A 14,018-nucleotide genomic window follows, 5' to 3' on the forward strand; every position below is an offset into this window, starting at 1 on the left:
TTGTAGGTGAGTGAAGGCAGCCTGTCATCTTTCACTTTTCCACTCTCTGGATCCAGTACATCTGAGTCACTGGAAAGTAGCTCAAAGAAGAATGCATGTAAGATTGGTTCAGTATTTTAAACGTGGTTTGAATTTTGGCTGTCAACACTGATTTTTTTGTCTTGTTTACCTCTGAGCTTTCTTTTCCCCCAAATCATCCCATATCCTAATATAGGTACAAAAACATGTGTTAGCAAAAAGTCTGAACAACATGAAGTTGTGCCTATGGCAGCTTTTCCCATTTGATGTTTATCCTACAAGATACACTAAACGTTATAATCAGGATTCTGTACCTTTTTTTCTTACTAAGCAGATTGGTGTATTTGATTTTATTCCTTTTCTGTGTTTAATGTAACACCAGTAAATCAGAAGATGCCATTAAGTGAAGCCTTATTTTTCCATGAAGATTGCAAAAATTTGAGAAAATTAATGTGATCCTCCTGTGTTTTAATTATGTGAAATCATGCTGCAGAGGGATTTTTGGCTTGGTGCATTGGTTGAGAGTTGTTCAGATTGAAGAAACTAACCATATGGCAATCTCTGTTTGCAATGTGACTAATATCCTAGAAATTGAGGCACTTAAATTCATGAATTTTTTTAATGCATCCATGACTTTATTCCTCTCAGCTGTGCACATGTGCCTTTCTATGCAAAACACATTTTGCCCTTGACTCATTCAAAGTGGGTTACATAGTTATATAATCAACACTTAAAATGAGAAGGAAGAATGGGATGGTATACATGTTTTTCCAACTGGAAAAATAAATAGTTCTGTGTGAGACAGATCTAATCATGTGTGCTAGCAGCTTTGAGCACCCCCTTAAAAAAAAGAAACCTAGGTTATCATTTAGTCCCATCCAGCTTTAGATATTTTAATGAACATAAAAAGTGAATGAATATAAAATAACCCTATTTTATCTTTTTTGCCTTCACAGTGGCGTCTGAAATACAGGGATTAAGAACAGTTGAAATAAACAAGGTAACTTGGGGACAGAAAACAATATAAACTCCAGTGTTTTCAGATACGTCTTCATATGTGTTTTCTTGCTAACTTTCTTACTGTTTTAAAGTATTCATCTCAAAAAAGTATGTATTATTACATATTACATGTCAAATAACATAATGTAGTCCTTAATGAATTTCCTGATCACAGTACCTCATTTGAACAATCGTTGTTTGCATACTGTGTTTTGCTGAAAATAGCATAAAATTGACCCCACACAAAATAGTACCATGCCTCTCACTTCTTATACTGATAAGTAAACCTTTCTCTTCAACCGATACTTACTAGTTCTGAAACAGATTCCCATGACAGCCATGCACAAGAGACAAAGTAAAAGCAGATGTGATTTATTGAGCTTTTACTATTGTTCTGAGCACTCTTATAGACACTTCATGTCGTCATCATGTCATTTAATATTCACTGCAGCCCTCTGTGAGAGGCACTGTTGTCTCCATTTTGTAAGTGAAGATCTAATGATTTATTGAGTGGAGTGGACTTATTCCAAGTTCCAGCATTTGCAAGTATGACTTCCTGGCTTTGAACACAGGACTCTGATTCCAAAAGTGTGGTCTTTTCACTTCATGAGTTTACCTGCTTTTCGTCAGTTCCACAGCATGATTTTCATTTAGCATGTCTTGATTTATTTTACTTCCTGAATAGATGCTTATTTTCCTAAGCCACACTAAGCACCTGCATCAAATAAAGTAATGGAGTTTTCTTGTACTTCTTCATTTTCCCCCTCACACTTAGAAGATCAGAGTTGACTATAGATATCATGCCAAAGAATAAAAGGTCAATGAAAAATAGCACTTTGACCAAAATTTTATATCTGTTCCATGGCAGGGCCCTACTGACTCACTGGGAATCAGCATCGCTGGAGGAGTAGGCAGCCCACTTGGTGATGTGCCTATATTTATTGCAATGATGCACCCAACTGGAGTTGCAGCACAGACCCAAAAACTAAGAGTAAGTCATACTAACAACCCTAGAAGCCCTAGCAAAATGTGCAGAAGTGTTTTTATAAACCTTTGAACCTGGCTACCTGTTGCAAGGCAGTTTTAAATGTCTATATTTACTTTTAAATCATCTAATCCAACCACAGCAAGTCTTGCTTGGAATAAAAGATAAAGAATATTAAAAGAAAGGAGAAATGCAGATTTGCAGTTAAATGAAATAGGAAGATTTATAGTTGTTTCTTAATACATATTTTTATATGTTGAAATTCTGTGGAAAAAGCTAAAAGAGAAAAGATTTTCAGAACACCAGTATGAAGTGAAATTTTTATCTTATATATTTGATTGGTTTAAACGCTGATTTAACTCTGTTAAATTGAAAAGTATTACTTATTGGCATTCACTGATAATTTTGCAGAAGTTTAATATAAATATGACTTACAATGTTATAAAACTATATGCAACTTGCCTCAAAGCTGAGGGATTATCCAAATTGTGGAGCACTACGATGGAATTTATGCCAACTGCCCAGCTCTAAAATTACATGAATATTCCATTAAGGCAACTCAGTCTCTCTAAAGCAAAATCTCTATGGTTTCATACCTCAGATAGGTCTCAGAACATAACCACATTTTAGTTTAAATAGTCTTCAGGCTGGGAATGGTTCAGCCTCATTTGATATCCAAATTTATGGCTGACACTTAAAACCTGATTGTATACATAGCACAGGGTCAGTAAACTTCTGGAAGGACAGATACTGAATATTTTAGGCTTTGTGGGACCTGTGAGTCTCTGTTGCAACTACTCAACTCTGCCCTGTGAAAGCAGCCAAATAAGCATGGCTGTCTTCCAACCAAACTTTATTAACCAAAACAGGCAGTGGGCCAAATTTGGCCTCCGGGCCTTAGTTTGCCAACCTCTGACTTTGAGTCACATCTAATGATTATAATAGTAATGTCCAGAGAAATTTCAATTTCCAAATGATAGTGAATTTTTTCTTCTTTTAGTAGGAAGTAATGTCTCACCCAAGAGAAATGAAGAGCAGGGAGGAGTGACTTTCTCCTTCTCCCTCCCTTTCCCCTGGACACTATGGAACTCAACCATTATGCACTGCTTCTTTTCGTGGTTGCTGCTTATTGGACTTCTTGGAATTAGTGGTTTCCTTGGTTATATTTCAGTGGCTGGTAGCAGTATATATGTCATGTGGAAGGTGGAGAAGGAAATGAGTACTCAGGTGTCAAAGACCCACTCTCCATGGCTGCTTTAGCAGATGGCCATTTCTTTCTCTCCCTTGCAGGTTGGGGATAGGATTGTCACTATCTGTGGCACATCCACTGAGGGCATGACTCACACCCAAGCAGTTAACCTACTGAAAAATGCATCTGGTTCCATTGAAATGCAGGTAAGATTTTTATCCCAAGCATAATTCAGAATATAGGTAGCTTGAAGACGCGTGAGCTTTGATGTTAAAGCAGTAAAAATGATTAAATCTTCTGCTATTATTTTATTTAATATTTCTCTTGAACATAAATGATTAAATTAAGAGTTCCAATAAAGGGCATATGAGACATATTTTGTAACATTTTACTCTGATGCATTGACTGTTTTATACTTTAAGGGGAAAAAAATCTAGGCCTTAGCAGTACATGATTATTTGCTGGAATTTTAAGTGGTGCTAGCAAGTGGCTTGTATTCTAAAGATCTTTAGAAAGTAATTACATATGAGACCACATTTTAAAAAACGTCAAAGAACTTTGTAGAATAGAATTAGAAGAATATGTTTACTGTCAGGACAGTTAAGAGCCTCTGGACCTTGTGAAATTTCATTCTCTTTGGTTGTATTTTATGTTAACAGAAATGATTAGATGAACAATAAAATATACATTTTAATCCAAGTGCTCTTTTCGAAGAAAAATTACTTTCCCTAGCCACAGGAACATGTGTTTTTTCTGTTTATTCTTCTCCTGTGCACAGGTGGTTGCTGGAGGAGATGTGAGTGTGGTCACAGGTCATCAGCAGGAGCCTGCAAGTTCCAGTCTTTCTTTCACTGGGCTGACGTCAAGCAGTATATTTCAGGATGATTTAGGGTGAGTTCATACATGATGATTAGTGTATCATTTTTCACTTATGAATCAAGTCTTCCTGACAGTTGCATTTTCGGTCCCATGTTTCTAGGAATTACGTACAGGTAAAATGATAGGATATATGAAGTATGAATTATACATATCAGGTGCTTCTAAAGTTAAATAATTGTGGCATGGATTTAGCTGATCAAAGATAAGTAGAGATAGATAACTAGCTAGATAGATAGGCGTACTGCTACCCTTCCATGGTTTCAGCTCTGATTCTGGGGCGGAGGACATTTTAGTCTTGATGTTACCACTTCATGTAATATGGAGCAAGTCAAATCTATCATTTAAAATTTCCAGCACTGCCTATTCATTTAATATATTATCCTTTGGACTGAAAAAATTCACAGTATTAAGTAACAATTTGGATACAAAAGCATTGGAAAACAGAGGAGAAGAGAGAGGCACATTAGAAATTTTAAATAATTTGATGCAGCTTTTCCATTGCCTATAATTGATTTTTTTCTCTGAGCTTGGGCGTACTGATGTTTACGACTTATTCTATTATAGTCCCCTGAACTTTAGCCCTCTCACTTTAAATAAACTGGAAAAAGAATGAGCTGCTCTGAACAATGAGAACATGCCATGAATATGTTAGTTTAAGGGAACTGTAAATGAGTAATAGAATTAGGGTGTTAAGTAGGATTTCATTAGATTATGTAAATTTAAAATACTGAGCACAGCGTGCACTGACAATTTAAGCATCTCAAAAATACCCATAATATACTCCCTGTCAGTAACAAAGAGAATTATGCTAGCTCTAGGTGGATGTCAGATAATTCATAACATATGTATGTAGTTTTTTTTTTTTTTAATTTAAAACCTCTTTTTTCCTTTCCTTCACCGTAGACCTCCTCAATGTAAGTCTATTACACTAGAGCGAGGACCAGATGGCTTAGGCTTCAGTATAGTTGGAGGATGTGGCAGCCCTCATGGAGACTTACCCATTTATGTTAAAACAGTGTTTGCAAAGGTAAGCTTGCAAATTTTAACCACCCTCTTTTCCCCTAAACATTCATTAATAGTGGTCAGCAGCTGGCTTATTAGTTTATGGCCTGAGGTAATGCCAAATGGTTAACAGTTGATCATTTCTTTTCAAAACTCCCTACAGGAACAGGTCATTAAATATTTTTGTCCAATTTGAGGTTTCATTATATTTAAAGGAAAATAGGCTCAAATTGAAACTCCATGGAAACTCTTAATAATATACATAAAAATATTAATGAACTTTGGTTGGTAAAGCCTATTTTTTGTCTTTGAACACAAATTGCACATGATTGTCTTTTGAAAATGGGACATTTTAAATATGTGTGCTGTAGAGCACTGGTATTTCTGTTTGCATTTTTTTGTTGTTGTGAAATATAAAAGTTATAGAGAAGTACATAAAGTACACATGAAAATTAGTAAGCATTTATTTTATAAATATAATTTCATTGAATAAAACAAAAATAACTATTGAAAAAAATGTAGGGAGTATCCAGCAGCCCTATCATCTATAATAAGTCAGCGAATTGCAATCAAGGGATTCAATTAAAAAGATTGTATAGTTATAATTATATAATACCTATTCTAGCTTAAGGAGGTTTAGAATAAGAGTAAAGATATTGCAATACTGGTAAAGCTATTAAAATAACTTAAACCCATATAATTATTGTTAATATGTTAAGTCGTTTTTCAGGAGCTACAAAATTCGACAAGATTTCCTGCAGGGAAAAATTTAGAATCTCAAAATTTTACAGTGTAAAAAGAAACAAAACTTAGTCAAACCTGTTTAAAAATTTGATGCAGGGCCTTTGGATTAGTGGTATGGTTCTTTTTGGATGTTTTATTTTATTATTTTGGAAAAGATTTTTTTTTAGCCAGTTTAAAGTGCTGTACCTACAACAAGCTAGCTATAGGCTTAATTCATAAGATTTTTTAAAAAGCTATTGGTATGTCCAAAAATACAAACAGCATTTGCTAGTGAATAGAAGAGTCATACAGTCCTTTTCCTCAGCCTAGGAACAGTTTATTTAAGGCATGCTAGTTAGAACATATTTTAAGAATTTCATCATTATGGATTCCTCATTAACTTTTCCATATTTTTAATTTTATATTTAATTGCATAATTGTCTTCTATAAGCGTGCTTTAAGATGGGGTTCTTTTTCAAACAGCAATGTCTGTATTTAATCTCAATCATTTAGGGTCCATAAGGAATATGAAGAATCTCTCTACCCTTGGGAAGTAAGAACTAAGACAGCTTGAATAGCTTTTTCAAAACCACAAAAATAATTAGAAATAGCAGTGGGTTTTAAATTTAGAACTTATGCCTTATCCTGCCATAGTGAATGTTCAGGTGGCTTTGTGCTTTTGCAGACCTTTGGATTTTGTCACCCCCAAGCCCTTGTCCTGTAAAACTGTTTTTGTTCCTACCTAATCCTTTACCTTCTTTCTGTAGGTCTTCTTTACAGGATAGAAAATCCTGGATTCTATTGAATCATTCCTACTAGGCAAATTCCCAAATATTCTTTATTAATTTGTGTTCCCACCAACTGCTGTGCTGAACAGCCAAAAACCCATCCAACTAATCTATTGACTGCTAAATTCTCTTTCAAATTGGTATCTCAATGCTAAAACCATTTAGGAGAAAGACCTTCTTTGTCTATGTTCATCATTGCTTAATGGCTTAGAGCACCCGTGGAGCACTGGGAGCAGTGTGTGTGTGTACATGCAGAGCAATTTACATTCCTGTTGAGATCTTTTTCTGTTGTGAGTTGCAAGGCAGCATTTTTTGAGAAATAAACAAGTCTACTTTATAATTTGCAGGGAGCAGCCTCTGAAGACGGACGTCTGAAAAGGGGCGATCAGATCATTGCCGTCAATGGGCAGAGTCTAGAAGGAGTCACCCATGAAGAAGCTGTTGCCATACTTAAACGGACAAAAGGCACTGTCACTTTGATGGTTCTCTCTTGAATTGGCTGCCAGAATTGAGCCAACCCAACCCCTAGCTCACCTCCTACTGTAAAGAGAATGGACTGGTCCTGAAATTTTTTATGTCGTGTTCAGCTGGGTCTTCAAAACTATAGGGGGGAAATAACACTTAAGTTTGTTTTTCTCATATAGAAATGCCTTCCTTACTGACAACCTAACATCATTTTTCTTTTCTTCTTGCATTTTGTGAACTTAAAGTCAAAGAGAAGGAATATTTCTGTAGGTGAATCTCGTTTTTATTTGTGAAGATATCTAATGTTTTGTAGTCACATGGGCAAGAATTATTACATGCTAAACTGGTTAGTATAAAGAAAGATAATTCTAAAGCTAACCAAAGAAAGTGGCTTCAGTAAATTAGGATGAAAAATGAAAATATAAAGAAGAAAATCTCGGGGAGTTTAAAAAAAATGCCTCAATTTGGCAATCTACCTCCTCTCCCCACCCCAAACTAAAAAAAGAAAAAAAAAAGTTTTCTATTCAAAATCTTTAAAAATACTGTCAGTATTTTAAAATTTTCAACACAGTATTATAAAAACATCGCATCTCCCCACCTCTAATATTCATATATATTTTTCCTGCTAAAATTGGTTTCCACAGTTGAATAAATGGCAAATATATGAAGCAATGTCCCTAAATTTTATAAAGAAATTGTATTTAATGCACATCTCAATTTTCATTTTTATTTTTGACCTTTTATAAAATATTTTCATGTTGCTATAAGTAAATGATGATGCCACCCCATGTTGACTATGGTTTTTCTAGAAAGCAGCTATGCTGCTAACCATAGAGGAACATAGAAGGGTTCCAGAATCTTTAGTGCTGGTTTTAACAACCGATGCAACATTAAAAATGTGTTAGTGTGCTGTGCAATTGGTTTTCAATTCGTATTAATCTTAATGACAGAGAACAATGTGTTACTAATTATTTTGGTTGTATGCCATTAGTAAATTGATAGAAAAATTAAGGGGATTAACATAACTTCATTTCATTGCCTTATATTAACATCTTATAATACAATAGTTTAAGACTAAGGGAAACAGATGGAGCTGTTTATTGAGACAACTGGTGAGGAATTATCATGTGTTCATTCCCATTTTAGACCGTGAAACTCCTACATTAGAATATATAAAGTCACTTTAAATATTATCTATATTTGTAACAGAAGTAGTGTACAGATATTTTATTACAGCATTTTTGTGTAAATGCAGAATTAAAGTGAATAAATAAGAATTTTCAGTGGTGCACAAATAAGCAGCAAGCATATTTTTTTGTTCTTTTTACTGTGGAAAAGCTTTCTTATATACTGTTCAAGATTTACAACTTAAAATTGGTTTTTATCATGTCTAACTGCACATATGGTGTCCATAGTTACAGCTAAAGGAACTTTGGACAACATCATTATGGAAAGCTTAATATTTTTTACCTCCACAATTTTTTCTAGCACTAAAGATTCGTAGACTCCTCAGAGATGAGAGGAAGATGACATTGTAGAAAGAGAAGTATCCTGCCTGTATATGTTTTTCTCAAATGCTGTTAATGCAGTAATATTGTAAGTTGCTCTTTAATGTAGTCAAGAACTATTCAAGTGTATTCAGATGGACAAAATCATAATCAAAATTATTTGTATTAATAAACATGACAAGTCCAACTTGAACACTGAGCAAGGAATGAGGGGGACTGTGTTCTACTAATTTTGTACCAAATTAGCTAACAAACGTGCATTTCCCTCTTGTTCATCTTATCTATAAAATGATAGATTATTTTATCACAAAGGTTCTATTTAGTTCTAAAATATAAGAATTCCGTGATTCTTAGTTACACAAAACGAATAGAAGAAACTACATATTGTAACAACTCAAAAGTTGTTAAACAATCATTGTAAATTTAGTTGCTCAATGTAACAAAATTCGTTTTAGTATCCCAGTGACACATCTACCTTCTTAGCCATCATTTAGTGGCTCTCCATAACGAAAGATGCCATTATTTCATGGTAAGCTGCTGGAAGATGGACTAACCTCCCATCTGAGTTTGAGCTAGCAAAGAATATTTATAGAGGATGCTCCATACCAGACTGTGTGGGAGACAGCCACCCAACCGCTTCAAGTTTCATAATACGTCTAAGTGCCCCCAACAAGAAAAGCCCAGTTTAAATAGTGTCTTCCCATGATTCATGTCCATCTGGAACCTCAGAACGTGATCTTTGGAAATGGGGTCTTTGCAGATGTAATGAGTTAAGTTCATGCTGGTTTAGGGTGTTATCTATCCTATGACTGGTTTCTGTGTAAGTAGGCATTGTGAAGGCACAGACATAGAGAAGAAGGCCCCATGAAGATGGAGGCAAAACAAAACAAAACAAACAAGCCAAGGAATACCTAGGGGGCCCTCAAAAGCTGGAAGAGACAAGGAATGTTTTTTCCCTAGGGCCTTCAGAAGGAAGTTGACCTTATTGACACCTTGATTTCAGGCTTCTGCCCTCCATACTGTGAGAAAATAAATTTTTGTTGTTTTAAGCCACAGTTTGTGGTACTTTGTTTAAGCACTGGGAAACTGATAGAGTATCTTAAATGTTGGTTGCACATGGTGGCTCATGCCTGTAATTCCAGCACTTCTAGAGGCCGAGATGAGCTGATCTCTTGAGCTCAGGATTTTGAGACCAGCCTGAGCAACATGGTAAAACCCCGTCGCTACAGAAAGTACAAAAAAAAAAAAAAAACCTAGCCAGACAGCTACTCGGGAGGCTGAGGCAGGAGAATCACTTGAGCCTGGGAGGCAGCGATTGCAATGAGCCAAGATCGCACCATTGCACTCCAGTGGGCGATGGGAGTAAAACCTTGTCTCAAAAAAAAAAAAAAAAAAAAAAAAAAAGTATATGTGTCCTGAGCTACTGTCATTATGTCTGGCTAACAGGAGAAACTCTATGAGTAGCTATTAATTAACAAAGACAAAGCACATTAAAGAGAAAATGGAAGGAGGGAGGGAGGAAGGAAAGGAAAGTTTGAGAGGAAAAGAATATAGATTCATAAGTACTGGGGATAAGTAATGAAGCCTTATGCTTGCTATATTATTTCTTTCTGGAAATATAGTAGTTGTCTATGGTGAAAGAAGAAAGAAGAAAGTGCTTGAACAAAGAGTTTAAATAAAGACTTGACTTACAATGTTAGTGGCAACGTACTACCCAAAACAGTGGATTGCCCATAATAGGTTCCATAAATATAATTATGTTTGATTAAATCAAACTGGAAATACCACAGATTTCTGGTATTCTTCATACCACTCCAAAAGGACAATAACAATAATAAAATATTTCATTTATATATATATATCTATATATAATGAACAGTAATAAAGTATTTTTTATATATATACACACACACACACACACACACACACATATATATTAGCAGCAGGAATAGCAAGGTAATGTAGCAAATCAGTAAAATTCATATATCGGAACAGTGATGGAGTTAGAAGCATAAAAAAATTAAAATTCGTTAAAGATAAGACAACGGGGCCAGGAGCGGTGGCTCACGCCTGTAATCCCAGCACTTTGGGAGGCCGAGGCAGGCGGATCACGAGGTCAGGAGATCAAGAGCATCCTGGGTAACACGATGAAACCCTGTCTCTACTAAAAATACAAAAAAATTATCCGGGCATGGTAGTGGGCGCCTGTAGTCCCAGCTACTTGGGAGGCTGAGGCAGGAGAATGGTGTGAACCTGGGAGGTGGAGCTTGCCGTGAGCCGAGATCACGCCACTGCACTCCAGCCTGGGTGACAGAGTGAGACTCCGTCTCAAAAAAAAAAAAAAAAAAACAAAAAAGATAAAGGAGGAGAGGGTTTTTTTTTCCATTTTATGAATATTGACAAAGCAGATTCTGATAGATATGAAGAAGCAAAGGGAGCTCTCCCCTGCTCTGAGATATACAATACTAAACTGCCTTAGATTTCCTCAGCTAGTTTATTGTCTGACAATGCCATGCAATGATTTGGTGCCCCTCTTGAGATCCCAGGGTGAATAGAGAAGTTGAAAAGATGTGTTCAGGGAGACAAGTAATAAATAGGCTTTTTTTTTTTTTTGGTCTAGGTGTGGGAATGTCAAAACTATCATCGCTTGCTTTCAGCAGCCCTGGTGTGTTGTTTCACGTCGGTGACAGTTATTCTGGAATGCATTTGATTTGTGCGAAGATGTTTCTCAACTTTGACTACTAGGAATTAAGGTTTAACTTTGTCCTTTTCTAAAGAGAGTTATTTGTAAGGCAGGATTGGCCTTCAACACCTTAAGAGGCAAAAAATTGGTGTCAAGAAAAGTTCTAACTAAGACCATGAAAACTGGGGAAAGCAAATGTTCTTAAGGTGATTTTTATATGCTTGGCATTGAAATTTCCTTTTCCTCAAAATACAAGTATTCCATATTCATTTAAATGTAATTTAGAACAAAAATGATATTATCTGTGTAGGAATTGTTATTGTCAGTCAAGTACTGAAAGTTCAGAAATAGGCCCTTACAAGGCATTCTGTCAAGCAGGAGGCAAATGTATGGTAAGGATCTCAGAATTGTCTCACTGGAATTGTTATTTGAAATTTCCAAAAGGATAACACCATCAAAACACTGCCTTAGGCTGCTTCTAGGAGGAAACTTCAACTTGTTCATTTAACTTTAGACACTTTTTGGAAGGTTGTGTCAAGTGTGAGTATTTTGTGATCCTTTCTCCCCCCACCCTCCTCTTCTTTACATCCATATTTTCAGAAACACGGTTATCCTTGGAAAACATAATTTTTCTTCTTACATATTTTCTTATTGATGTACTGGAAATTATGATTTTTGACCCGAGTCTACCTTAAAATATTTGGCCTTCACAGTTCCACTACACTGAACTTCATTCACCTAAATGTACTTTATTCCATTCAGCAAAACTTAAAAGATTTATCTTGTTTTGGAAAATTAAATGAGATAACTGCATGTTAAGTACTAATAATGTGCACACAATAAGCTTTTAAGGAATGATGGGAGCAGTTGTACTTATAAGACATAGAGTCATATAAATTCAGTACTTTCTCTAAATAACCTTCCATTTTTATTTTTGTGTAATCATGTCTTGTTCTTTGGAAGTTGGATGCAAATCAACTTATACAAAACTTTCCAAAGTTTCAGTTGTTTTACATACAACCTTCATGATGTTTCTCATATTTTTCTATAACTGTACTATGAATTACTAAACATTTTTCTTTAAAGCAGACTGATTTTAAGTTAAATTTGCTCAAAAGAAATAGTATCTCATTACTTTCAATGGAAAACCAGTATCATTTGCCATAAATACAAAATAACTATGAGCAAAAGTTCATAAAGCAAAGAAACAAAATTCTGCCAAGATACTATTATCCACCAAGAGTCAAAACTGTAGGTCTGCACCCTGCTGTCTGTTGGAAAGGGAGAATCACAAATGTTAGAATAGTGTTAAAAACTCCATGGAAACTCTTTTCTGGGCTTAAAGGAACTGAATGGTATTTTCATACCTTTCTAATGATGTGATTCAATATTTCCTAGTGCCTTGTCAGTGCCACCTAAAATCATGATCTTATGATGTGCTTCCTCTTTGGAAAAAACTCTAAAATAGTAATACTAAAATCAAGAACATTTTGTTTATAGGATTCCTTTTTTTAAGATGTGAAAGCCAGCCAGTCAATTCCTGTTCTTAAGTATATTCTTAGCTAGGGAGGTTGCTTAAGATTTTGTTTATAAGACTTTCACTGAAATCAGAATTGGGTCATCGTGCCCAGTGCTTTAGTTTTGGCAATCTGAGTTTGAAATAAAGGACAAATGACATAAATTAATGGAGTAAAATTAAAGTTGTGGTAATATTAAATAAAGCTAATGCCTTTTGCACCTGGAGGGCTATGCAGATGGCAGGCATACCTAATTATGCACCCTGCTGCCTTTAAGTGTACTGATAAAAATCTCTCAACTGAGTATGAAATATGTTCATTCACTGGCTCCAGAAAAGTTTGAGTAAGGCAACACAATCCACAAAAAGCCTAACATACTTATTTTTTAGTGTAAAGAAATACAATTCTATAAGTTGAAATAATTGAATACTTATTTTTAAAACAAGTTATTACTACTGTTGGATTTGTTCTTTCTGTGAATATCAAAATATATGTCTGTCATTCCCATTGGAAAATGATTATTCCCAAACTAGCAAGGAAGTACTTAAATGTAAGTTTATATTTTTACATGCTGCACATGAATTCAAGAGAATAATTTACTAGTGGAATTCTAAATAAATTGATTTGCTTTGTTTAGGTATAAATTGGATTTGTTAATCATTGCTGAGATATTTATAAACTTGTTCAATTCTTTAAGAAGTAACTTCTCTAGAAAATATTTTGCTTTAGTTAAAAATATAGATATTTTGCTACAGATATTTTAGAAACGTGACTGAGCTTTAAAAACCTTACTATGAGTTCTCTTCACTTAAGGAATGTATTCCCATGAACTTCATTTTGTTGCATTTGGAAACCTACACAATTAAAAGTATAACCAGCAACTACTGCTGTTAGCTTCAGAATGATTTTTAAAATCCTATTTCTAATATTTGTTACACATTCCTATTATGTTTCTTATAATTACACATGTATTTATTACCTACATTTTTTAAAATAAAGGACCAGTAAACTATGATTACTTTTCAAAGTTTTCATCAAAATAGGAGAGCAGGTATCAGGTGTTTATAATAAAGGATGCTGGTTGATTTTTAAGAACAAGTGGTTTATTTTTAGCCTAAAAAACATACAGTTTCCTCATCTTTTACTGTTTAATCTTAGGGTTAATAAGGAAAATGTATATTTGTTTTTGTTGTTTTTGTTTTTGAGACAGGGCCTCGCATTCTCACCCAGGCTGAAGGGCAGTGGTGCGATCTTGGCTCACT

At 34.9% G+C, this 14,018-nt stretch overlaps 1 protein-coding gene across 7 annotated transcripts in view; it reads left to right on the plus strand.

Annotated features, from left to right (window-relative positions):
* The window catches only part of MPDZ (multiple PDZ domain crumbs cell polarity complex component), a 158,119-nt gene extending 147,268 nt beyond the window's left edge, over positions 1 to 10,851 (plus strand). For all 7 annotated transcript variants that reach the window (XM_058431233.1, XM_032137900.2, XM_032137911.2 and 4 more), the window contains 7 exons: positions 7 to 97; positions 975 to 1,018; positions 1,886 to 2,008; positions 3,293 to 3,397; positions 3,970 to 4,082; positions 4,974 to 5,097; positions 6,931 to 10,851. In XM_058431233.1, the coding sequence (XP_058287216.1) occupies positions 7 to 97; positions 975 to 1,018; positions 1,886 to 2,008; positions 3,293 to 3,397; positions 3,970 to 4,082; positions 4,974 to 5,097; positions 6,931 to 7,077 (747 nt within the window). In that variant the 3' untranslated portion in view covers positions 7,078 to 10,851. The remainder of the gene's footprint in view (positions 1 to 6; positions 98 to 974; positions 1,019 to 1,885; positions 2,009 to 3,292; positions 3,398 to 3,969; positions 4,083 to 4,973; positions 5,098 to 6,930) is intronic.
* Positions 10,852 to 14,018: the final 3,167 nt, after the last annotated feature.

This window comes from Hylobates moloch, unplaced genomic scaffold (genome assembly GCF_009828535.3).
Source record: "Hylobates moloch isolate HMO894 unplaced genomic scaffold, HMol_V3 SCAFFOLD_19, whole genome shotgun sequence".
Taxonomy (NCBI): domain Eukaryota; kingdom Metazoa; phylum Chordata; class Mammalia; order Primates; family Hylobatidae; genus Hylobates; species Hylobates moloch.